This window comes from Myodes glareolus, chromosome 3 (assembly GCF_982192425.1).
Source record: "Myodes glareolus chromosome 3, mMyoGla1.1, whole genome shotgun sequence".
In the NCBI taxonomy this organism is placed as follows: Eukaryota; Metazoa; Chordata; class Mammalia; order Rodentia; family Cricetidae; genus Myodes; species Myodes glareolus.
The window spans coordinates 125649436-125674882 of record NC_142028.1 but is presented as its reverse complement, the minus strand read 5'-3'; the positions used below and the strand labels follow the sequence as shown (position 1 = coordinate 125674882).

The 25447-nt window shown below is 42.2% G+C and overlaps 1 protein-coding gene across 1 annotated transcript in view; it reads left to right on the top strand.

Annotated features, from left to right (window-relative positions):
• Pappa (pappalysin 1) overlaps nucleotides 1-25447 on the top strand; it is a 234970-nt gene that overhangs the window by 115516 nt on the left and 94007 nt on the right. Inside the window, exon 10 of the mRNA XM_048459342.3 lies at nucleotides 24711-24904. Within this exon, the coding sequence (XP_048315299.3) occupies nucleotides 24711-24904 (194 nt within the window). The remainder of the gene's footprint in view (nucleotides 1-24710; nucleotides 24905-25447) is intronic.

The window sequence follows — 25447 nt, the reverse complement described above, 5'->3', positions numbered from 1 at the left end:
GTATTATCAACCACTTGTCCGAAACTGAACTGAATTTTAAATACAGAGTAGTAGGGTTGGGAGACTCTTCTAGAGTAGCACTAAGTGGTGAATCTAGACTCTGTTTTCCTTCCCAATTTAGGCATCACTTTTCTTCTACTTTGAGTAAAGATTCAGGATTAGCAGTTTTCAAACTATGCTGACATTTGTGAAGAATTAAAACTGAAGGAAAGGGTGTTGTCGAGAAGATGAGACCAAGTTCATCTTGCAGACGTCTTCCTTACTAGATCTTAAGTGTTCTGTTGGGGCAGTATTTGATGGTCATCTTTTCTATGTCAGGCATATTTGTAAACCATTATTCTCTGGGCACCTTTTCTACGAATCACTTTTACAAAACAAGGCAGGACGCTTGTTGTAGAAGATAGACACACAGGGTTAAATCAAGTTTAAAACCAGGTCTGAGGAAATACTTACAGGGTAAATTACTTGCAAAAAAGGTCACTCATCAGTTCTTATTTAAAGAGCTTTGGAGATTAATGGGGACTTTATTATTATGAGCCAATTCATGTAATAATGTAATGGAGTGGAATACATAGATGATATGAAAGGAAGTCTTTCGTTTTTACATTGAGTAATGTCTGTGTTAGAGTAAAGATCTCAGCTGTACCCTGACTGCTCATTTAGAATTCCATGATAGACTCTTACAGACATACAGGCATTCCAGGCAGAATGGAATGCTTCCTGAGATACCAGATCTCGGAGATTTTATTCCAACACAAACTCTAAAGCTTGAGTCTGAAAAACTTCCTTTTAAGAAAAACATCTCAAATATTAAGAGGGAAATTTGCACACACACACATGCGTACAGATGCACACTAGCTTTAATGACCCAGAGATGTGAGACTGGAGTTTTGTGGAGGGCTTTGTTGATGTGGGCATTCTTATTATTGTGTGTGTCAAGAATAGTGACCAAGAAAATGGGCCCCTGTAAAAATGACTTGGGTTCACACCACAGCTTCGCTATACAAGGTATTCTCATCCAGAAAATATCACAAAGACCTAGGGCTCCTCTGACAGATATCTATCCACATCCTTTATCTAGACTTCAGGAATCAGAATCATTCTCCCAATGATGTAGAAGCCCAATCCTCATTAGAATAGTTGAATATCCAAGGTTCTTCCCTAAGCCACTCCAGCTCATGTGGGGCTCACAGTCTAGATTTACGTTTTATCAACAGACAAGCAATACCCAACTTGGATTTGGAAACCACTATGGAATCCATTCTGATGAGGATGTAGGAAGTGACAGTATCCAAAATACTAGAGACAGCATTAGCATCACAACTGAGGAGACACGGTAACGGGTGTGTTAGTTCTTCCTAACGCCAAATCTTCTGCCTGAAATTGGTCTGTAGGGCATGCAATTCCTAGTCCTCAGTTCTCCAAGAAAGCCTCCACCAGATACTGGGTGTTTCAAATAGCTGGCTTATTTTATTTTGCCTAAGCTAACCAAAATTGATTTTACCTTAAAATTCTAACTGAAAAATATCCTCCCAACGTAGGAGGATGTTTAGTAGCATTTCCTGAAGAGGCTTCCTTCTGATGCTGTGGAAGATGTATCAGCTGCAATAGGTCCTCAATGGGAGCATCACAGTGGGGTAGCTCTATATTATGCAGTTTTGTTTAATATGCACCTATGTGTGACTCTTATCCCGCATGTGAGATCTGAGATTTTTTTCATGTTGTCTCAGCTGACCCAAACTTGCAGAGATATGGTTCTACCTCCAGACTGAATAAAGGACCCTGCCTTTCTCCTCTGGAACTCTGCCATTGAAAAGATTTTTCTTTCTTCTTTCTTTGTTCCTTCCTTCCTCCTTCCTTCCTTCCTTTCTTCCTTCCTTCCTTCTGCTTTTCATTTCTGATTTTTCCTCTTCTGTCACCGCCTGTCTTCCTCTGAGTTCTTGTCATCATTCCCCTCCTGCTCCTTCTCCTCTGCTGCTGTTGTTATCACAGGCCATTTAGAAGGGCTGTTTTCCCTGGGCCAGTGACAGCAGTGTGAGGGTGGGTGACAGATTTATGGGGGCATTCCCCTTCACTTTTCAGAAGCCTACACATCCGGAAGTATTCCCAAGGTGCCAATGTGTTATTGTGCAACATTCTGGTGACTTCCCTTTCCCACTTTCCCACCCTCGGTGCCCCAGTCCCCCAGCACATAATAAGTTTCTTATTAAAACAAATACCGCCCACAAGACCTCTTGAGTAATACCGATTACATCCCTTTTGCAATGTGGAAATTATCTTGTCCTCTTTCCGCCTTTTAGAACTATAACACACACCAGGCCTGGGGTTTCCTTTAAAGACCATGGTATCAGTGAAGTGATAACTCCCCCAGCAGGCGCTGGCTGAAGGCATTGTTCAGCAGCAGTGGGGATTCCTCTGGAAGGCGCTGACTCATAAACCACAGACAGGCTACTGATAAAAGCTGAAGGAGGGAAGGTAATGGTCAAATTAGTCAGACAGAATGTGCAGGATCTTCCAAAGGGTTTGTACTTAGTCATATATCTTGAGGCAAAGCTGGAAACATGTTACTTTCAGAAAGGCACTTAAGCCCTTCCAGGAGATCAACCACGGGCATCTTCATCTCCCACCCTGCATGTTTCTGGGTAGTCTCGGATAGTCCACTCTAGGTCCCAGTGTAGTAGTGGTGGACCCTGTGCAGCACCTTGGAACCTCAGTTTTTCCCTTCTTGAAAGACTCTTTATGTTTTCAATAACCACCTAATGCTGAGCAATCCTAGTAGCTATTTAAAGGCTGGAGGAGACTTAAGCCTTACTTAATGTTGACACCTAGTCAAGGAAAAACAAAGTCACAGAGACGCCCATATCTTACCTCCCAGAACTGCAGCACCCCACTGTGTCTCTTCTCTATTCCTCCAAGCTCCCCCCACCCCCAGCAGCTTTCAGCATCACTTTGTCTCTCATTCCTGACAGGGCATCTGCACCCCTGTGTTAGAGCCAGGGTCAGTAACTCAATTAGCACTCCCTGAAGCCCAGGGCCCCCCTCCTCTGTGAGGGAGATAAGGGCTAGGAGCTGAAGATCAATCTGCCTTGCCACCAGTTGCTGGGAGGGCAGGGGGTCACCTCGCCTGTGGCCCCTCTGTCAGACTGTCCTGGCCTCGCTGAGCCAAGGCGAGAAAGGAAAACAAGAAGATGAATCTTTGTGTCTTCTTGGTGGATACTGGGAGGAGAGTTTAGAAAACAGTATCTTAGGCCAGTGGGGATGGAGACAAGGGAGTGAGCTGTGCTAGGAGCAGCTTTGGTTATTAGTTTTCTTTCTAACAACGTGTAACCATAATGGGCGAATCCATTCCTCACCTTAGAAAAAAAATAAATTTAAGAATCAAAATTAGGCTTTCCCGGTTGCCTAGATCCACTCGCACTTGCCTGTATAAAGAAAAGTACCAACTTTCCCCTCAATGATTTTCTTGAAACAATGTTTTCCTTGGCTTAAAGACAGTCCTTTATTTGAAACGAAAAAAGAAGAAGAAGAAAGAAGAGATGAAGAGCAAAGCCATGGTGGTGATGGACTCCGGGTGTGCACAGCACTCCCAGAGAACACATAGCGTATAGCATTGTAGGTACCAACACGGCACCTGGGTGAAATCCTGGTGCAGACACTGTAAACCTACGTCTCCCTTTTCATCAGTAATATGTTAGTTATTGCTTCTTTTTAGAGATGCTGTGAGAGCCACACATACTTTTAGATCTGGGGAAGGGGATTAGTTTACCACGAGTTTGAGCCCAACACATGACAAACAAGTAGAAAACAGTTCATTTATGTTCACCATTTACACTGGTGACACCTGGTAGCATGATATGAGTGCTCATTACTTTTTTTATTACACGATTCATTCAAAAGTTGCATCAGTGTTCCCAGAAACTATATAACATCTAAAACCGCTATAGACATCACCTTGTTTGGTAGAGGACAAAACTGTGAATCTGAAATATTATGCACACTGCCCACGGTAGTACAGCTAGAATCAGATGAAGTGAATTTTGTAACAGGCAGTCAAGGCAGGGCTCCATTTGTCAGACGCCTAACTCTATCATGCTAAGAAACTTTCTGAAAAATATGATACCCTTTAACCTTCTAGAGTAGCAGTATGCATCTTACTGACCAGAAAATCAAGATGCACTGAGTCAAGCCTTAGGGAGCTGTCTAAAATCATCTCACTAGGAAGATCTGAGAACAGTTCCAACACTGAAGACTGTGGCTAAAACCTGAGTATAGTCTTGAATGAGCAGGAAGGTATTTCCTGGCATTTCTGATTGATACCACTGAGTCCTGGAAGGAAGGAAAGTGAACATGGATCTTTTTATGTCTTTGCCGTGACATGTTTACAACCACGAAAAAGCCAAATCAAAGCAAACACACAAAACCTGTCTGCATAAAGTCTATTTCTTCAGTGATAGTGTGATAGGACCATCTTTTCCCAAGCCTTCTCGCTCACTCCTCCATATTAGCCTCATTGCTTTCTAATATCTAACATAGGGATAAAATAGCTCTGGGTTGGGTCCCATTGTTGTGGTTACACAGGGGAGCTTGGAGCCCATAGCTTCTCTCTGTGTCGTCATGAGCACCTCTCTCTCAATGCTGATGTTTAGTTTCCTCTTCTGGAAAACAGACACCATTATCAAGCATAATTTTCTGGAGTACTAACAATGATTTAGGGCATCTTATGGACTCTTCTTCTCCTTCCTCTGTATCTCAGAACTGGCTGGTGCAGAAGCAGATGGTGCATCTAAGGCAGGACTGTTTCTGAGCCAGTCATTGAATCCTGACACTAAATTACTGTGGCTGGTACCTCTTACAAGTATCTAGGACTTGCCACACAGCTCAAGTGATGGGGATCAGTTAGATGGACCCCAAGGGCTCTGGAGTCTAACTTCTAGAACCAAAATCTCCGGCTGTTATTGTTTTTAAACTGTGCGGTTTTAAGACAAGGGATCTGGGAGGAGAAAGGAATTCCTTTCACCCTGAAGGTCAAATGGGGTCACCGAGGTCACAAAAGAGCAGGAAAAGGAGGCAATGGGGCGGAAGACTGAGGTGTGGGCAGGACCAAAGATCTGAGTCTTCCAGCGGGAGGTCTGAGGAACGCATTCAAAGTTCTCAAGTCAGTATTCCTTAGGATCAAACTGTCTATCTGCCACAGACTGAGGCCCACTACCCCGTTTACAAACCAGGGAGGCCTGCCCCACAGAACTGGAGCGAAAGAAACAGGAGGCCTCTGATTCCAGCAGGGAGGAATTCTAGCCCTTAGCCCTGAGTCAGTTTGCTGACTCTCAGGAAGGGGTCAGGACCAGGCAACCCACTTGAAGCTTTCTTAAATGTAAGCAATTGAGACCAGACTTTGATGTGTGCTTTTGAAGGGCAGCCCTCCGGAGTCCTGGCAGGTGAATCTGGGCAGTTAAGAACAAGGACTTCCTTGTGGTACTAACAGGGACCAGAAACCCCTCTGCCTTGAAGTCCATTCATACACTTAGAGCTTTGGTAAGCTTAAAGAGGTAGAAAACCTCTAGACGGGTAGCAAGGCCTCTTCCTGGGCTGTGGCTCTCTTCTGTTGCTTTGAGTTCATGTTGAGTTGGAATAGATATTTAATATTCATGAGCTGTGATCTCTACTTGAAGGGAGTGCCCCGAGGGAAATTGAAATATTAAGCAAGGGAGGAATATAGTCCTAATTGTATCCTCCTTTTCTTTTTTGGAGACAAAAGGAATGTTTTTTAAAATAAAATGATGGATGGACAGTCAAGGTGATGTGCAAACTTCACTGTGTAGAAAAGGGCGAACACTAGCTCCAACATGTGCACACAGACACAGGCTGAAGGGGGTGCAAGCTGCATACTAGATTTTATCCTTCCTTCCCTCACTTTCTGTTAACTGTACCTTCTGTTTACCAAGCTCTGTGCTTGTTTCAAGGAAGCAACAGCATACAAGGAAGGCCAGGGAGGGCTGAAAAATGCCCCTGACGGTGATTTCAAAGTCACTACTACTAGGTACTACAGATTACTTAGCACTCAGGGCAGGAAAGAGCTTTTGTAGTATGAGAAGAGGGTCCGCAAGGTGGATTACAAGGAAAACTGAGGACATAGCTTTGCAGGCAGAGGGTCTTCATGGCCTGTGAGCACTGCGATAGACTAAAGGAAGGAGAAGGTGACCAATCTGTGTACCCTGTGCTCTGTCTTGCTCACAGTAGTTCCCTGTGTACTTGCACAGACCAGGATCAGTAAATCATTGCCTAAGGTCAAAGCCAACCCATTGCAGGTTTTGACAATAAAGTCCCATTGAAACACATGTAGGTCCCTTTGTTAATATACCGCCACCAAAAAGGAGGGCTACAGCGTTGCCAGTGGAAGACCTCTGTGGCCCACAAGGTCAGGCAATTGCTATCTGTCACTGTCCTGACGATGTTGGTCACAGATGGCTGCTGCAGAGAAAGATGGGTGGCTCTTAGGTGTAAAAATAGAGAGAGGGCTAGAGAAAGGAAGAAAAGAATAAGGGGAGAGGAAGACAGAGGGAGACAGGGAGAGGGAGAGAGAAAGAGTGGTTTCTTTTACCCATCCCAATATTGGCAGTGTGCATTTGTATTTACACATCCGTGTCCTTCATCTTTGAGCAGAGAAGCACTTCTGTGTCCCCATCTTGAAGCTTTAAGCTCTGTTAAGCTTAAGCATGGGGCATTTTATGACTGGAAGCAATGACCCCCTCCACCCATATGGCTTCACTTCTCAAAGATTCAGACAGCATCTGCACCCTACCCTACCTGTAGCCCAACACTGATGTCTCCACCCCAGTGTCACTTCCAGCGGCTTTTACAGTGCTCCTGGCAGACAAGCATTGTGGCGACCTCTTTCTCGATGACACAGCAAAGCTCCCAAGTGCATGAGCAATTCAGTAAATATTTATGGAGTTGAGAAATGACCATCAGAGGAATGAACCTTTCCAAGTGCCCCTGAGCCAGGCTGGCTGCCACACATGCTACCGACCCTCCTTTCCTGCTCCTCGCAGTGCTTGGATGGCAGAGGCCATGCTTCCTTCCGTTCTATAGAAGCTTTGAGAGTGGGTTGGAAGTAGGTGTTCTTAAGTAGTGAAGTTGAGATTTGAACATAAATCTGCTCCAGGGACAAATGAAGAGCTCCCAGACTCCTCCCATGAGAACGCCGGTCCCTCTACCAGACCAGAGCTTGTCTGTCTCACCTGCCTCGGCGGGAACCATAATAATACAGAGGATATGTTCTTAATGCAGTTATATTAATTAAGTTAGTTCCATGATTTTTTCTATTAAGACCTTTTAAATTAATGATGTGGCTCCTATAGGCTAATTTTTACATCATACAGCCCATCTGTATAAAGAAATCAAGACACAGAGATGCTCAGTAGTTTATTCAAGATTTTCTTTCACCAGTAAGGGACTTTAGGTTTGAGAGTGTAGCTCAGGAGCTGAACAACTTATTTTCTGCTACATATTTATCTTTAGGATTATCTAATAAAATGTGTAATCTGGGAGCTGAAGGGTCTAACAGCAAATAGATAATGAGAATGGGAAGCAATGCAAGAAACAGTGAAGGCTTCTCATTACAAAGTAGCCTGGGTCTCTTTAAGAAACACCATCTGACTGTTTGTTTACAGTTCATTAAATACTTAACACAGGAAGCAACTGAAAGGCCACTTTCTCTAAGTTGCCACTGGTTAAGGATCAAAGAAAAATTAGCATAAAAGAAATCTGAAATTATAATAATCAGCAAAGGTTTTTATTTTAACTTGCTGGACAGAAAGATAAAGTGCCCTGTGCTAACATCTGCATCTGGGAGGCTCAGCTCGACTTCACATTGCCCCCTGTGATCCCTTGGGTGGCAGCCAACAGCTCTAAGTGACCCTAAGGATCTCACACAAGGGGTTTGTCTGCTTGAAGCACCTGCTGCATGTCAAATTTTCTGTGCTACATATGGACCTTCACAGCGAAGCTTCAGCTTCAGTATGGTGGGATGGATGGGGAAGGCCCCTCAGAATCCTGGAAAGCTTATGGTTGGACTTGGTGAGTCTAGGACAGTTTTCTAAGCAATAAGGTTCAGATGATAAGAGTTGCTCTATGGAGCTTGAAAGTCCGAAATGAGGCAGTCCTTCTGTAGGGACAGCAAATAGACTAGTCCTGATGGAGCCTAATCCATGACCACTAGAGGCCTGGCTGGGTCTATCTGATTTTGTAGCAAGCATTGTTTCTAGGTAGAAGCGCAGCAGACTGGAGTAATATTTTAAGGCATCAACCTCCCTGAGTAGGATGCTCTTCAGGGGCCAACAAATTACTTTTGGCAAGCCGACCTGATGAGAAATCAGTATGATTTTACCTCTCAACACCGGTCAGAAAGCTGGCCCAAATTATCGGTGAGTTTAAATTAAGCTATCAACTGCCATTGGCAGGAATGTGAACACCCTGGCAAGAGCCGTCCCTCCATTCAGCAGTCCAAAACCGCGCAAAAACTTGTGCTCAGCCTCATTACTGTGAAATATGTTGTGTGAACTACTGGAATCCCCAGCTTTTCTGTCTGTCTGTCTCTATTCCCTTCGCCAAGAGAACTTATCAACAAGCGGGATAATTGGCCGCTGGGACCTGAAGCGTGGGAGCCTGCACTTCCTCTAGTCCCTTAGCATCTCTCCCCATGTGAGAAATGGGAGCACAGTTCCTTACCTCAGAGGGTTGTATCATCTGTCCTGCCGTGTACCCAGTGAATGTGTACGTTGCTCGTGTATGCAGCAACTCTCACCATGCCGTCCTGTGCTATGAAGCCTGAATACCTTCCTGCCACTGCATGGGCCAGAAACTGATCATTAAATCTGATTATTATGGTACTAAAACAGTGATGTCTTCATTCACAAGTAGAGAACACCCTATCCATGGAAGATAGCAAACAAGTTTGAGAATCATGCATCATACAAGGAGGTCATGAAGGGCTTTCGATTAAACATCATGATTAAAGAAAATTTGCCGAGTATGTTTCTAGCTACACTTGGCTAGCCTTTTATGGCTTTCCTTACTTCTCCGTCTTTGGTACAAACGTCTTTCTGAAGTCCACAGCAGCGTCGGTTCTCCTTTTCGTCTCTGCCAGAGTCATCCCTTCAGATCCGAGGATTCCGCTGATGTGTTCTCTGCCCAACTGTTTTCCCCACACTGCTCTCCCTCCATGCATGTTTGAGGCTAACTCTCTACTGGGGAACTACTGCCCAGCCTTTCCCTTTTCCTGCCCACTCACAAATCTAGCTTCTCTGCCTGGACTTGAGATTCCCTTCTACACTCAGCACATGTACTTTGCCAGCTTTCTCCCCAAGCCTCTGTTGGCCCTACTAACTAATCAAACATTTAAATGAGAATTTTGGAAACAACCTCATTCTTACCACCTTTATCTTCACTTATATCCCAATAATTGCTATCCCTACTTTACTTTGAAAATATGTATTTTACTCCACATCTATCTCTTCCCACAGCCTAAACTCACCATTGCTTTCCCCAAGGCCCTTTGCAGTAGTCATAATATACAGAGGATAGGTTCTTAATGCAATTAAGTTAGTTCTGTGATTTTTCTATTAAGTCATTTTAAATGAATGACGGCTCCTGTGTAAAGAAAGTATGACAAGAGAGCTCCCGCAGGTTCCAAGTTCCTCAGTTTTTCTAGCCCCAGTCTGCCCTCTGATATGGCAAGAGAGCATTTTTCCTAGAATAAACATCTCATTTGGCCCTATCGTCTAGAACGTGTCCACAGTGGCTTTGCATTGCCTTTGAGGAAAAAGGTAATCCCAAAGATTCAAGGAGAAAAAACACAGAATAAGTCATTGTGGCCAAGTTAATTAAAGCAAGGAATTAATTAAAAGAAGTAATTAATTAAAGCAAGCTTTCAAAAAAATTCTTGTACACTGCTTTCTCTCCCCTAACGTGGGGTTCATGAGGTCAGTGGGCATGATAAGGGTTTTGATAGTGCAGGGGTAAGGAGTTTCCAAATAAGGGGATCTGGTAGGTAAACAGATAGGTTATAGAAGCAGAACATAGCATGGTAATCATAACAAGTCATAATAACACTTTGAAACAAATGTAGGTCATAACAGCCTCCAAGAATAAAGGCATGGGTGCTGTTTCCTAATAAAGGCAGTATAAAACTATTTTGTAGCTAAGGTTGCAGGTAGGGCATAGCCCAATCATTGAGAACCAGTGATTTAATCATAATCAGGAATGAATGTAGTTTTTCTTTATTATATGACGTCTTTCAAGCCCAAGATGGTAGCAGACTGGTTCATCAGAAAATCTACATTTTTTGTTAGCATGGCCTTCAAGCTAAGACCTTCATGATCTGCTGCAGTCATTGGTAGGCTGGGTTCTAGGATCCTATTTCACCTTGCACTTCTATGTTTTTTGCTTTGCTTTTCTAGCATCTCATTGGCTAACAGCATCCTCTTTCCTGGCAAGGTCCTCCCCGCCACCAATTGCTTCCTGGAGAGATACAGCCTAGGTGTTGACTCCTATGGCAGTTCTTCTCAACATAACATTGAGTTGATGGTCTGGGAGGGGATGTCCCTCCCAGACATCCCAGAGCAAAATACAATGCGGTCAAAATTTACATATAGCATCTCCCTTCACTCACTAGAAACTGACATATAATTTGTAGGCTTAGTAAATAAGAAATAAATGGATTAACGAAGGATTTTTTTTTATGAGACAACTTTATTTCTTAGGCATTGAGGTGTCAAAGACCTTCAAAGTCCAACAGATTGTGGCTTGAATGAAGCTTTCTTCTTATCTAAAGAAGAACCTCAGCTGGTTCTGAGTCGGGGTGACCCTCGAGTGTGATGTGTGTGTTCAGTTCCTAGTTCTGCGAAAGAGTAGTGGGGGCTACTTTTGTATCCTCACCCACACAATGGACTTCTTACTAAGCTATTTTCCAGGAAGCCCCCAAATTTTTGTAATATCCTTCATTAAAGCCTTTTTGACCCTTATTTTATTTTCATGGAAGAAGGAGTCAGGTGCCCATATGCCTCTCGTCCCCCACCTCTGTGCTGACAGTAGTCCAGACTTTTGACAACTTTAGGTGAATTGAGTGGTTATTTAGATTACCTGTAAGACTCTTAGATAACCCCAAATTGTGCGGCTTTTGAGTATCAAGCACAATCCTAGGCTAGCTTCCTTTGGGGTACAAAACCTAATTAACTGGTGGCTGGAAAGAACAGCAGGCACGCCACCCCCTAGGCAGCGAATTCAAAAGGAAGTGGGTAACTCTGTAAATAGCGCTGCCTTAAGGGGCATTTAAGCCAATGCTCTTTGTTAAGGAAATTGATGGCTTTGTAAGCACTGTGTGTGCAGGGAGCGCTTGAGCTCAAGGCCCCCAGCTCGCCTTGTAAATTTCCTAATGGACTGGGGGCCTGCAGGCTGGGCCCAGCACCTTCATTCATTTGCCAACAAAAACATAGATTCCTCTTTTAAAAAATTAAAACGTTTAGCCAAACTGAAGTCCACGAGCCTCTGTACTTTAAGCGCAGCACAAGGTAGTAGATGTTAAGTGTTTCCTTCAGGGAAACCAAGGCTACTGATCCCTACAGGAGATTTTCTTCCAAATGTTAGATTTTGGGAATGGGTGCTTTGAATTTGTATTATCATTTTGCTTTTCTAACATCTGTAAGGTTAATCATTATTTCACCATTTTTTTTTTTACAAGAAAAAGGCCTTGGATGGAACTGAAGGGTGCTGGCCATTCCAGCGATGTGCCCCCTGCTGTCTTAGACTTCTGAGTCATCAAGTGACACAAAATCATGGGGTGCCCCCAAAAGAAACAAGCCAGCCTGTTGCAGAAGGCCCTCCTCTGTATATACAGCTGTTTCAAAAAGATGTAAAATGTAGAGAATGCGCATTCAGAACAGTTTTGATTTTAGGATCAAACTAGTGTAGATTAGAGTCTTGATCCTGCAGCTCTCTTACTTAGTGTCTTCAAACCTCAGTTTCTTTCTACCTTTTGGACAATGACAACATTAACTGCAAAAAGATCTACAAGGATTAGGTAATTGTAGGTATTTGAAACATTTAATTAAGAGTCTAGCACTTGGCAAACGATCCTCTTATTTACTTAGCAAATACAATAAATGTGACTTTAATTGACCAAGTAGATGATGCTAAAGAAACATAGCAAGGGATGGCAACTAGCCTTCCTAGGGAAGGAATGACAGACAGGGTTTCCAGAAGGTATGCCTGGTTAATCTATGAATTAAAACTAAATGAGGTTAGTCGTAGGGAGAGCACCTGGGACATTGGACGAACTCCCTCCCTGCACAAGCAAGGAGGGTGAGGTGTGAGGGTGGGCATGGTTCCCTCGAGGGGCGAGGGGCAACCTCACTAGTGATCTGCTCGACCAAAAAATAGAATGCGTTAGCGGTGAGGAGGCTGTAGAAATAGCTAGGGACAAGATCACACCTGGCAATTGTCATTAAGTCTGTCAGAAAAGAGTAGATGCATATAATTCAGGATCTGAAGCAGCTGATTACATTTTCAGACCCACTGAAGCTTGAAAGAAAGCATTCTCCCAGGTCCCTCTGAACCCCCTTCTTTTCAGATTAGATATCTTATTCCCGAATGAGGATTGCTTGGTTCATGATGCTTATACTGGATCTGACTGTAGTACTGCTCCTTGTGACCCAGAGTTCATCTTTTAAGGCACGGTTCATCCAGCTAAATACAAGAGGCCATCTCTGGCTAGGGACTGATAGCTAGCAATGCCATTTTCCATCCCTTGTTTCTGTGTGGGAAAACTCCTCTTTCAGTCGGTGGAGACTGACCTCAGAGCAACCACAGATGCTTGAAAGCTGTTTTGAATAGGAAAAGTCATGATGACCCTTTCTGTGCCTGATCATAACGGGTCATGGTTTTGATTTCTGTGTCCGAATGTTCCTATTAACTCATTAGATTTAGGACCATTGCCCTCCTTTCTTCTCACTCCCGCTTGTCTTTTCCCCCTTTCATTTTAGGATAGTGGAAAGACACACACACACACACACACACACACACACACACACACCCCACACACACACATTTCTTTAAGAACAAATGCAGTAAAACAACACAAATTAAAAAGCATACAGATTCTAATTGACATAACATCCTATTCCAAAGTCTAACTATTATCCTCTTTATCACATAAAAGAAAGAACAAACTTACCCAGAGGTGATCTGCTTGTTTTCTGTCTCCTGGTCTTGCAAGCACGTCAATGTGTCACACTGAATTGGAAATGGAGGGCACCGTGACTTGAATGCCTCATTCTTTTGGATTTTTCTGAACCATATGGCAGGAGGATGGACTTTGTGTCGAGCCAGACCAATCAGGGCTCAGGATGGGAGTCACCCATGTTGATACTCTGGCTACTACACGGGAACCCTACCACGAACCCAGTATACTGCAGTCACCTTTGTCATGACCAGCCTTGCCAGAGTATGGTTACTGGCTTGGTTTCATGTGGTGCCCTGACTCATCCTCCAGTCTTTGGCCCACTGGAACACAGAAGTTTATCCAAATGCTTCGGTTGGAATCTCCAGGCTGCTGTAACAGAATGATGGGATCCATGTTTTACTGGATTGAGAAGGATACACATTTTTATTTACATGCATAGTCTTCCATTATGCTCATATACATGAAGTTCTCAGGATTATCAAACATTGCATTTTCTCAGTCTTTATGTATTAATAATGATTCTTCACTAACCAGTCAGGACCCTTGGCTTCTGAAAAGTTTCTGCACCCCAATAAACCTCTCCACCAATACAATAATGCGAATTAAAGCAACTTAAACCTAATTAGAAAAAAAAAAACAACTAGATTTAATGGATGCATACTCTCCCAGATAGCTTTCCAGCCCCCCAGAGAGGAGATGGGAAAGGAAGACCAGAAAACCAAGTATTTGTTTTCTGGGGACAGTTTAAATACCCTGTGGAAGTGGTCTTGAGCATCTCTGGAGAGGGGTCATCATTTGGAAGGCTTTCTCAGGGGCAGAGTCTGAACTGAGGAAACTCCCAGGGGACAAGACTTCCACCCAAACATTTCAGACTCTTTCAGTGTATGGATGCCAAGGACTGAGGTGAAGCTTCCATCCAAACAGTCTCCATCAATTAACTGTGCTGTATTTGGCACCATACTTAACTCTTCTGAATCTCAGTTGCTGCATTTGTGAGCAGGATGTTCATGGGCTGTGTAGTTCCCGAAGGCATGTGCAGCACAGACCTTTGTTTATTCAGTGTGCACGTATTTACAGGTGGTCTGTGTCTAGAATCTGAACACCATGGTGACAAAACTACCTGTCCTCTTCTTTCATGGAATGGCTGCTCTCATTTAGAAAAAAAAATCAGATAAATATTTGAAGAGAGAAGTTAATGTTCTGAGAGGAGTAGATTAGCAGTAAACAGAAGCTGTAGGAGAGCTTAGAATTGTATTTGGGGAATTTGTTTGGATAACCCTTCATTAAACAGGCAAATGGTCATGGTAAGACATAAGTAAAGAAATAAAAAGCGATTTGGTGATTTGGGAGGTGAGTTCAGGTATGTACCTGAAAAAAAAAGGTGAAAACATTACTTAAGAATATTGACACCTTCCAGTATTTTCTGTGTATTATTGTATGAGATCTTTCCAGTCACTTTGCAAAATGGATAAGAAAAGTAAAGTTGCTTTAAAGAGTAAATACCAAAGCAAACAGAGAGTCGTGGAAGGATGGTATATGTTATTAGATGCCAAAGAATACTTTAGACCAGAGTTGAAATTAGAATTTTTATTTCTGGCAGAAGATATGCTTTTCATTAATGCCCTTTTCCATGTCTTTCAAGAAAAGTTCAGCGCTCACAGTTTTCAAAGATTTTACTTTCCAGTCTCCAATTTCATTCTGAAAAATATAGGCTTGAGGATTAAAGAGTTAAAGGAATAAAGATCCAAGAAAATTTTAGAGTAAAATATTTGAACATTATGAAGTTAGTTAATCTAACTTGTATACTAGGCAGAAAAAAAAAACTAAAGCCCAGAATGAGAAGAACCTGTCCTCTGTCCTTCCTTCCTCCCTGCCTCCCTCTCTCCTTTCCTTTCTTCTTTCCTTCCTCTTTCTTTTCCTGTAGACTTCTTCCTTTCTCCCCTTCCCTCCCCTCCCCTCCCTTTCCCTCCCCTCCCCTCCCCTCCTCTCCCCTCCCCTCCCCTCCCCTCCCCTTCCTTTCCCTTCCCTTCCCTTCCTTTTCCTATCCAAAACACTTAGAATCTATTTATAGTATGCTGTCTTTTTGCATATCAATGTTTAGCTCCCTTCCCCCATTTATTAACTTGGGTTCTCTAAGTCAAATTTTATTTTGTTATTTTCTGTTGCTGATTTTAGAGGTCTTGGGATCTTAGACATCACTTGTTCCTGTGATCACATCTATTTCATTGCCACTAATAATTCATATGGTATTAATTGTCACGACCCTTTCATATCATGAGATGTAATTGGAGCTCCAAAGAGACCTAGGTAGAAAAGTTATTTGGGACTTTGAATATTCAGGCTTATTGGATGTGTTGTCTTTATATTCAGGCCGCTATCTCTGCTGCAATCTTTTCAGGCCATTTAATAAACATACTAAATTCAAGGTAATATCAACACACCTTCAATTCTAATTCAGAAGGTTGCCAATTTTCCTTTACTAAATTTCAGTACAATATATATTCTCTTTCCTATCCAGGTATTCTCTTTCTTTTCAAAGTTGCGAAAGGCAGAAAATAAAGTAGAGTTTAAGACATAAGGTGAGACAAAGGGACCTGGTAATGAGTTAGTTACGTATTTGCACTGTTATGATTAATGTATGCTAGAACTTGTACTAGACCTTCATTTAAAACTTGCATTAAAGTCTTTATGAAGAATAACCTATTGGAATAATGTGAAATCAGGTTTGGTGTTCAGTTTATTTTTTGTTGATGTTGTTCTTATTGTAAATAGTGTCTCACTCTAACCAAGTATCAGAGTTTTTGTTGGCTTGACAAAACCTGGACTTCTCCAGGAGGAGGGAATCTCAGTTGAGGAATTCCTTTCATCATATTAGCCTGTGGTGTGGGCATGTCTGTGGGCATATGTTTCTTTCTTTCTCTCTCTCTCTCTCTCTCTCTCTCTCTCTCTCTCTCTCTCTCTCTCTCTCTATCTATCTCGCTTTTCCAAACAGGGTTTCTTTGTGAAACAGTTCTGACTGTCCTGGAACTCATTCTGTAGACCAGGCTGGCCTTGAACTCACAGATATCCTCCTGCCTCTGCCTCCCAAGTGCTAGAATTAAAGGTGTGTGCCACCATTGCCTGGCAGGCACATTTTCTTATTTTGTTATTGATGTAGGAGTGCTTAGCTCACTGTGGATAATACCATCCTTTGGCAGATGGGGTTGGACTGTATCATGAAAGCGACCTAAGTATGAGCCAAGAAACAAGCCAGAAAGCAGCATCCGTCTCTGCTTCCGTTCCTACCTCTAAGCTTTTGTCTTGAGTTCCAACCCTGACATACCTCAATGACAGACTGTGATCTGAAGTATAAGTCAAAGAAGCCATTCCCCCTTTGCTCTTGGTCAGAGTGTATCATCACATCAACAAAAGTCAAGCTAATGCATTCATTGTAGGCCCATATTTCTATATGGTATGGCAGCTAGGCTCTGAAGACATAGGGCCCACCTGAGGTGGTCACATAGCCCTGCAGACAGGCTGTCACTGCCCCAACAAAAGGTCAGGATGTTGTTGCTCCTTTCTTTGTAATTTAGAGGATGCCTTATAGAGATGCTGATTCAAGCCTACATGACAGCTAGCATACACAGCAGACAGGTAGATGTGGACATGACAAAACACCATTCACCTGGTTACCTAGGAGACAGAATGTTGGTGTATTTCCTGCTCGGCTTGTGTGTTGGTGTAAAAGCTGTTTGAAGAATAAACAAGGAGAATTCTTCAGGATGTGAACTCAGGACTTCATGAGGGACCATTGAGAATCTCCCTCCCAATTAAGCCATGTGAGTTGTGTCTTTATTTCCGTCTCCTCCACGCCCGTCAAGAGAGAGAGTTTATGTTGAGGTCTGGTCTAGAGAAATAATTTATGGTCTGGCCTAGAATCGGGTCCTAACAATTCATGTAGGACTCAAATTCATGGTTCTTTTCCTTTGGCCTCCTAAGTGCTGAGATTACAGGTTTCCCAAGATTACACATGGATCACTGAGACAATTTTAGATAATTGATTATGGCAATTATAAAACTCCACAAGACCTTTATTAATCATTTACTGAGTTTCTCCTCTAAGACTGACATTATCCTAAGTATCAGGGACATGATTTGAGTAAGCTGGAGCCAGTCTAGCACTATCTCAGAATCAAGATGTATAAATAATAACATCTATTTATTATTAAATAGTAACCACATAGTATGATCAGGCAATTTTATAGATTCTAAAAATAAAACATGCATTTCTGTGAAACTTAGAAGGATGCAGGGAATAGTAACACATAAAAAATACTCTAAAATATTTTTGTGTGGTCCTTTGGGTCATCAAATCAAGGTTTCACACATGGTAGGTCAACATGGTACCAATCAATGATCTACACCCCAAATTTCAAATTTTGGGTTTCCTGATATATAAATAAATGCTGTGAAGAGATTCCACCACTCGGGAATGAGCACGTACTATATGTAAACAGTGCTGTTCTTTGAGTTGACTCCTCACTGAAGAGGTCACAAAAAGAGCAAGAAAAATAAACACTAATTTGTAGTTTAAGCTTCTAACGCAAGGAAAATTTGAAATAGAGACTTTTGAGTGGACAGCAGTCAATCTATGTAGATGGATGGATGGATATGGATGGATGGATGGATGGATGGATGGATGGATGGATGATGAATGGGTAGATGGAGAGAGAGTAGATGGATGGGTATGTGGGTATATGGGTGGGTAGATGAACCTGTGAGTAGTAGGAATAATAGTGAGACAGTCACATAGAGCTGACTGGTAGGTCATGATCCAAATTCTTGGTTTTGTTGTGTATGATAAAATGGGAAACCACTGAGACATTGTATGTGGAAGTGTGTTGTTTCAAGGTAAGCATTGCAACTATGTCTGAAGGGAAGGAAGGATGACAAGGAAATATCCAAAAGGGCCACTGGAAGAAAGGTGGTCCCGGATGGTGGCAACGGGACAGAAGGCATCTATCTGGAATATTCGCAGGCAAAGGAGCCGAAGGATGTGTTTATGGCCTGAATGTGATGTGGCAAAGTGAGGCGGAAAGACAAACAAGAGAGACAACAGAGAGGGTTGGGGTTTCTCCTCTGTGGCATGATTGCTGCTGTGCTCCATCACGAACACGGAGAAAGGGACAAGGGGTGAAGCTAATGTCCTTGCTGTTCCTGTGGTGTGCATTTAAATAGATGTTTGGTAGAAATTCCACTATAGGCCACTGGAACTCAGAGAAGAGACCATATCTAAATCCATGTATGTGAATACAATTCATTGGCAGAAATTTTTTTGAAATTATTATTTAAGTTTTAAGATAGATGAGAGAATTTAGAAGAATTCAATGTTCCCAGACTTAGCTATGAAGTCTGGAAATGCTCAGTGTAAATGAATCTAAGAGACTGTACGTGAAGGTATGTGAGAGATGCCATATGACAGAAGGGGCTAGGATGGCATGGTGGCATGGAGGAGGGGAGGGATATGGCAGAACTAAGGGACAGAGAGGAGATGGGGGGGAGAAGAGAGGAGAGACGAGAGATGGAAGTAGAAAGAGTGGAGCCACACTTTCACATGTCTTGAGGGAATCAAGTGAAGATATTGATGTCATGATTAGTTTCAGCAACACTGAGGTTGCTGGGAGCCTTACTATTAGAGTAGCAAGTACAGAAGTCAGAGCTGAGACAAATAAAGAATGAATTACAGGAAGAAAAAGTAGAAGGGATATACACAGATTCCTCTGAATAAACTTTCTTATGAGATGTAAGGTAGGAGCAATAATAATAATAAACTAAATCTAAGTGTCTGTGTTTTTATTTATTTAAAGACTTTGTATTAAGGAAAGTTAGTTTTAAATATTGAAAACTCGGGTAGACTGTACCGTTCCTGATGGTCTGTAAGAAATGAATAATCTGCCTGGAAATGAACGGTTAAAACTGAAAATACAAAAATGTCCTAGAATAGCAGGCCGGGTGCCCCTCTGCTGGAGACACTGGGTGAAGTCTTCGTGGTGGAGACGCAGCCTGAAGACCCGGCTTCCAGACTGAAGAAATAGGAGTGGGTGCTCTGAGGAATGAATGAAAAGAAGTAAAGAGATGTGGCTGGAACTTAGGTTAAACAAGGAATCTGGGCTGGACTAGGAAAGGAGTTGAAAGTAACATAAAGATTCTGAAATACTGTAGGGATCAATTAAATATTCCCAACATGGTGAAATCCTCCCTTTAGAGTCACACTGACTGAGAGGGAGCTGAAGGTGGAAGCGACCTAAAGTCCAGTGTGAGATTACCGTGAAGACCAAATCGAAGGAGAAATAGGCAATGCACTGAGGATTCCTTCCATTTCTGCTTTGTTCAGTTGGCTAGAGGACACCCAGCTGTCACCATCGAGCATGGAAAGGGATTTCAGGCTCATGCTGGCTTGTGATCAGCCCTTGAAGAAAGCAGACAGCAACAAGAGCTCCTCAGATTCCAGACATGAAGCTGCTTAGCAGGTGGAGGGCCCTGTGGCAGCCCTCAGCACGCTGTCTGTTCTATTCTGAGCAAGCTGATCCAGTTGAAGAAGTTATAAACAAAGTCTTGGTCTGAAGAAAACTAAATGAGGGCAGTGATGTGGCCTTGACATGAAATTTTTAAAAGAAAAGAAGCGTCAGATTAAGATATTTCTGTTACAGATGAAACAGTTCAACACCTCCTCCCCAAGCAAGTCCCCAACCTTCCATTGTTTAAGCTATTGGGTCCTAATCCACTACTAATTGCTCTGTTCCAAGACATTATTATTAGAATCCAAAGATTACACACTTTGGCATGCTTTTTGCTGTTGTGTGTTTGGATGAATTATTATGTGACACCAAGTTTGTTGTCCTTAGATTCATTCTTAAATAAACAGCTGAGCATAAAAATACTATTTTTTCTTGTTTTCAAAGAAATAGAAAAAAAGCAGCAATTATTGTACTGAATAAAATCTCTGAAATCGCAGTCATTCTTCCATCTGCTGGAGATAGACATAGACAATGAGGTCTCAAAGCTCAGCTGACTTTTTGAGGAAATACTCAAAGATCGCACCCTTCCTTTGGAAGGTAGTCTAGTGCCGAGAAGCACATATTGAATTGATTTGTTTCTTCATTGTATCCCAAGTCAAGCTTATCACCTAGCACCAAAATTCTCCACCGCTCTATGCATAGGCAGTTTGTACCTTTTCTTTCCTGGGGTAGAAGTTTGGTAACTCCGATAGCTTCCAGACTCCTTTGTCCATACCAATGGAAACTGTGAGAAGATCTAAAGATGCCCTAGAAGTAATATTGTAAGTTGTCAAAGGTGACATTCGATTTTGTTCCCATAATTTAATACTCTAGTGGGGTCAGATTCACTAGGAAAGGAATCATAATTATTAGAAGCTCAAGGAGGATTTTCAACTTTTTCTCTACAGAATATTTTCCCAAGAGTTTCAGAAAATGGCTTCAACCATGCTAATTTTGTGCATTTGAAAACTTAATTTAAATTTGTTTCTGAACAGTTTCATATATGTATATCTCTAGGCCCTTGCTTTGTGAGCCTAGAGAGATGGCTTCTCATGTAAGAGGTAAGAGCTCTGACTGCTCTTACTGAGGATTGGGGTTTCCCAAACCCATGTTAGATGGCTCACAAGCACTTAAAAGTCTGGCTGCAGAGGATTCATTGCCCCTGGCCTCCTACAGGCAGGCAGTGCAAATCAAGTCATGCAGGTGTATATGCCTAAATAAAAACAGAGAAGGAAATCTTTTAAGAAGCACATTGGGATGCTCCCTTTCTCCTCTCATCTCCCGTAGCATTATCAGCCCCCCACCATGCCACTCCCCTTTCTACATTGATAACTTTTAGTTTTTCGTGATCCCATCACTTAAGAATCTCTGGTCCAGACCCTTGAGTTCCCAAAAGTTAGCATGAGATATGGGAAGGCAAAATATCATGTATAACATTAACAGCTAAGCAGAATCAGATCATTAGCTATCTCAAACCCAGAGTGCCACTTCACGCCTAGGAACTTTTCACAGTAGCTCCACCTTAGCCTTGGTCTATATTTTAATGAAAATTGTCTCATAGCTTCAGACTTCGCCTACAAAGCTGTAGTGGGTGAAACAATTCCTGCCTACCTCAAAAAGGTCTTTATCATATGCTTTAAGGATTCAGGGACAAAGTATTCTATTTTGACATTCAATACAGATAAAATCGGAACAATAAGTCTATGTAGGGCTGATAAATTGCCTATCCATGTGCCACACAGTCTTGAAACTAAGATTGCTTCCTCCAAATGAGGAGAAAGTTTCACCTTGTAAAAACTCAGTTTGGGAAGGTTGGCCTTGTGCGTTTCATCAAGTGTTCTTGATGGGCAGACAGATTTCTAAATCTGTCATCATGTATAGTGATGAATCCAAAATGCTCAGTTCCTCTTTGGCAGGAGGAGATGGGGTTAGATGTTGAAAACAGACTGCTTAGTGTAAGGTCCGCTGCAAACCAATCCCTACTTGTGTCTCAGTTCTCGATCCTTCATCCTAAGGTAAAGTCTAAAGAAAACTTCCAAAGTCTCAGTAGGAATGTGCATGTCAGGGATTCTCTAGTTTAGTCGTTTATTCATTCCACAAATACTTGTTGAAAGTCTGCTGTGGTTTCTAGAGCTATCTCTCTCTCTCTCTCTCTCTCTCTCTTTCTGTCTCTCTCTCAACATTTACAATATCCCTTCCCCCTTCCAGTGGAATATATGTCTTTATAAATGTCACCTGGTTGCTACACAGAAGGTGGGATGGCAGGGTAATCATTTGCCCTTGCTACAGATTTTAAATTCTGTACAATAACCGGCTCCTCGTTCAACATAAAGCATTCAAGGGACACTAAGGAAATTGATGCAAAGGAAACAAGAAGCCCAATTTGTTTTATTGCTGTTGCTGCTGTCTTTGTTTCTCCTGGCCATGCATTTGTATTCAGTTCCTTACCCTGTTCTTTTTACTGCTTGAGGCAGAGAGCGTGGGGAAGGAACGAGAATTCCCCAGACAAAACCCTGGCGGATGGAGTGGAGAGGCTCCCCTAGGACACTCGGAGCAGGAGAAATCGAATAGCAGACTCTACGGATGTTATTTTTAAAAGAGACTCACAATAGCTTTGTCAGCATAATGTTGGAGAAGAAATGAGATGTGGTTGTTTTCTCTTTCCTTCTCACCTCCCTCCTTCCATCTCTCCCTTCCTCTCTCTCAGCCATTCGTTTTTGCTCTCCCTTTCACTCCTTTCCACCCAGCTTCCTTTCTCTTAAGCCTTTTAAATTCCATGTATTTACTTAATGGAATAGAAGGGGTGTCTGGGTGCCTGTATAAAAGTTAGGTGCAGTTTGGAGGTGCCAGTTCTCGCCTTTCACCACGTGGGAGGGTTGAATTCAGATCACCAGGCTGATGTCGTGTCTTTCCCCACCGGACCATCTCAGCAGTCTGAACCTTTGTCTCTCTAATACTAGGTCTTCTCTATCTTTCGACTGCTTTGGTCTCCCTGTCTATAGCCAACCTTACTATCTAGCCGGGTAACTCTTCTCCTGACTGTGTCTGTCTGTACCTCCCTCCATTCTCAGATTCTGGTTCTGGTTCTGATTTATCATGATCTTAAATCTAATAATAAAGAAGTAAGTCTTTAGGACAATTTTTTTTGTTGTTGTACTGAAAGGGTTCTTTGCCTTGGGGAATGAATTAAGTCGTCTTAAGAGGTAGATATTATGCAATCTTATTATAATTTCTCCCTCTCTGTCTTTACATTGAAGGAAGACAAAGGTGGTACCCAAGTTAGCCAACCTCATAATCTTATCCTTAAAAGGTCATGTTTTTACATTCTATGAATTCTGAGTACAGAAAATATCTCTGTGCTAGGCATAAAGTGCAATGCTTATACTTCTCATCCCCAGAGACGCTGTCTCTGGCCTAGAGTTGGACAATGTAATTTGCTGCAACTCCCTTCCTGGGGATTGGATTTATGGTGAATTTCTGTTGGGTTGGATCTTAAGTTTTGTTGTATCTGAGTTAACTATTGTTCATGGTCACCGTGAAACTGTGGGAAGTACTGACCTTGTATTCTGTCCATATTAGAAGTACCCAACGTGCTGGTCTATGGACTTTTCAACAGTCTTATACCCATCATCCAATAATTAAATTACAATGAATAGACTTATTCTGGCGTGCGTGATAATATTTTGCTATGTAAACTGTTTGCAGAAATAAATAAAAGCTTGGGGGGCTTGGAAGAGACTCAAAGTTTTGCTGTCCCTGAATGCAATGACTCCCTTTACAGATAACAGTAGAAAAATTCAAGTCCTTCCCCTGAACCCATGATCCCAGGTTCTTTTTAGAAGGTAGAATGTTTGAAAGTATTTCAAGTAAGTATTGATTTAAAAAGTTTACTGAAATTCAGTCACTAAGAAATGAATTGACCCTTTAGAAGAGAAACATTTTCTTGTTGTGTTTATTTTAGAATGTACAAGCCATATTTGTGTTAATTTCCTGGGAAGATGCTGTCCTGATAGGGACAATTAGATCCCTAGTATAGGTGTGAGAAAGAGATTAAGAAGGAAAGCTGTTTTTCAGAGTTATACGGGCAGTGCAAGGGGCATAAAGGAAACTCAAGTCTTTGGTCTTAAACTCAGTATCTTCTACAGAGTTCTGCTCCATTATTTTGGTGCAAGTATTAGATGGATGATCAAGATCAAGCCCCTATCCAAAAGGGAGCTTAACATCCCAATTTACCTGGGATGGTAAATTTCTTTGTGTGTCTGTTGTTCAGACAGAATAGCATGCTCTTTACTCTCAAAGTGTTACAGGTGTGCAGTCAGATATGTCAGCCACAGGCGCCAACCTTATTTATAATTTATAATTTCATTGTTTATAATTTCATTGTTTATAATTTACGCTTGGTCATTGCCCAGTTTCCATTACCGTCCCTCTAGATTCCTGTTGCATTTTCGGCTCTCGGTTTCTACAGTTTTATTTCTTCTGAAAATGGAGTCATGCAGCATGTGCTCATTTACTCAGTACGATCTCTGCCAGTTTCATTTGTCCAGTGATTCTCAACCTTCATAACACTGTGACCTTTTAATAGAGTGCTTCATGCTATGGTGACCCCCAACCATAGAATGATTTTCATTGCTACTTCATAACTAATTTTGTTACTGATATGAATTGTAATGGAAATATCTGATATTCAGGATTTCTGATATGAGACCCCAAAGGTGTCTTGATCCACAGGATGAGAACCACTGAGTAAGCTGTTGTGTATAACAGGACTTCCTTATATTTTTTCCCCTTAAGGCTAAAGAAGACTGTCCTAATGTGACTAACGACCATGGGTTCAACAGTTTCTAGTTTGCATGTTCTGTTCCACAGCTGCTGCTGATAGCTGAAGCCAAAGGATTGTTTACTTATTGTCCTCCTTCTATGTCAATCTCTCACAGATGAACCCAGCCGGTGCTATTTCCATGATGGGGATGGAATGTGTGAAGAGTTTGAACAAAAAACTAGCATTAAAGACTGCGGTGTCTACACACCCCAGGGTTTTCTGGACCAGTGGGCGTCCAATGCTTCAGTATCCCATCAGGACCAGCAGTGCCCAGGTTGGGTTGTTATCGGACAACCAGCAGCATCCCAGGTAAGCTGCTAATTTGGGGGCGCTCCTGCCGAAGGCTCCCTTTTTCTTTGCTGTGGCTCTCAAGGTGCCCACTTCAAACACAGTGTCACAGGACATGTCCACCTGAGCATTTCTTCAGTCAAGTGTGATACCAGCACCTGCTCGGTACCACTGGTTAAGGATACAGCACACAGCAGTGAAGAGGAGGGGATGCGAGCATCACGGAAACAACAGCTGTGCCCCCATGTTCTTTTCATTATGACTCAGATACAGGAAAGAACGCTGTTTTGAATATACCTTTGGAATTCAATGGGGGTGAGAACTATTTGTGAAATCTTTAGTCTTTTTTTTTTTAAACAGGAACTCTCAATTTGTCTGCTTACTGAATGAAGAGCAGCCATATCCAGATTTCCTTTATAGTCTCTCCATTTTTCTGGGTTCCACTTTCCCCCCATATTTAAAATAGGCATTCAGCTTGTTGCACCCCAGGGACATTGTTCTGTGAAGCTGGGACTCATCCCACAGTCCCCTAATGCACTATGTGTATGACATTGTTCTCCCACA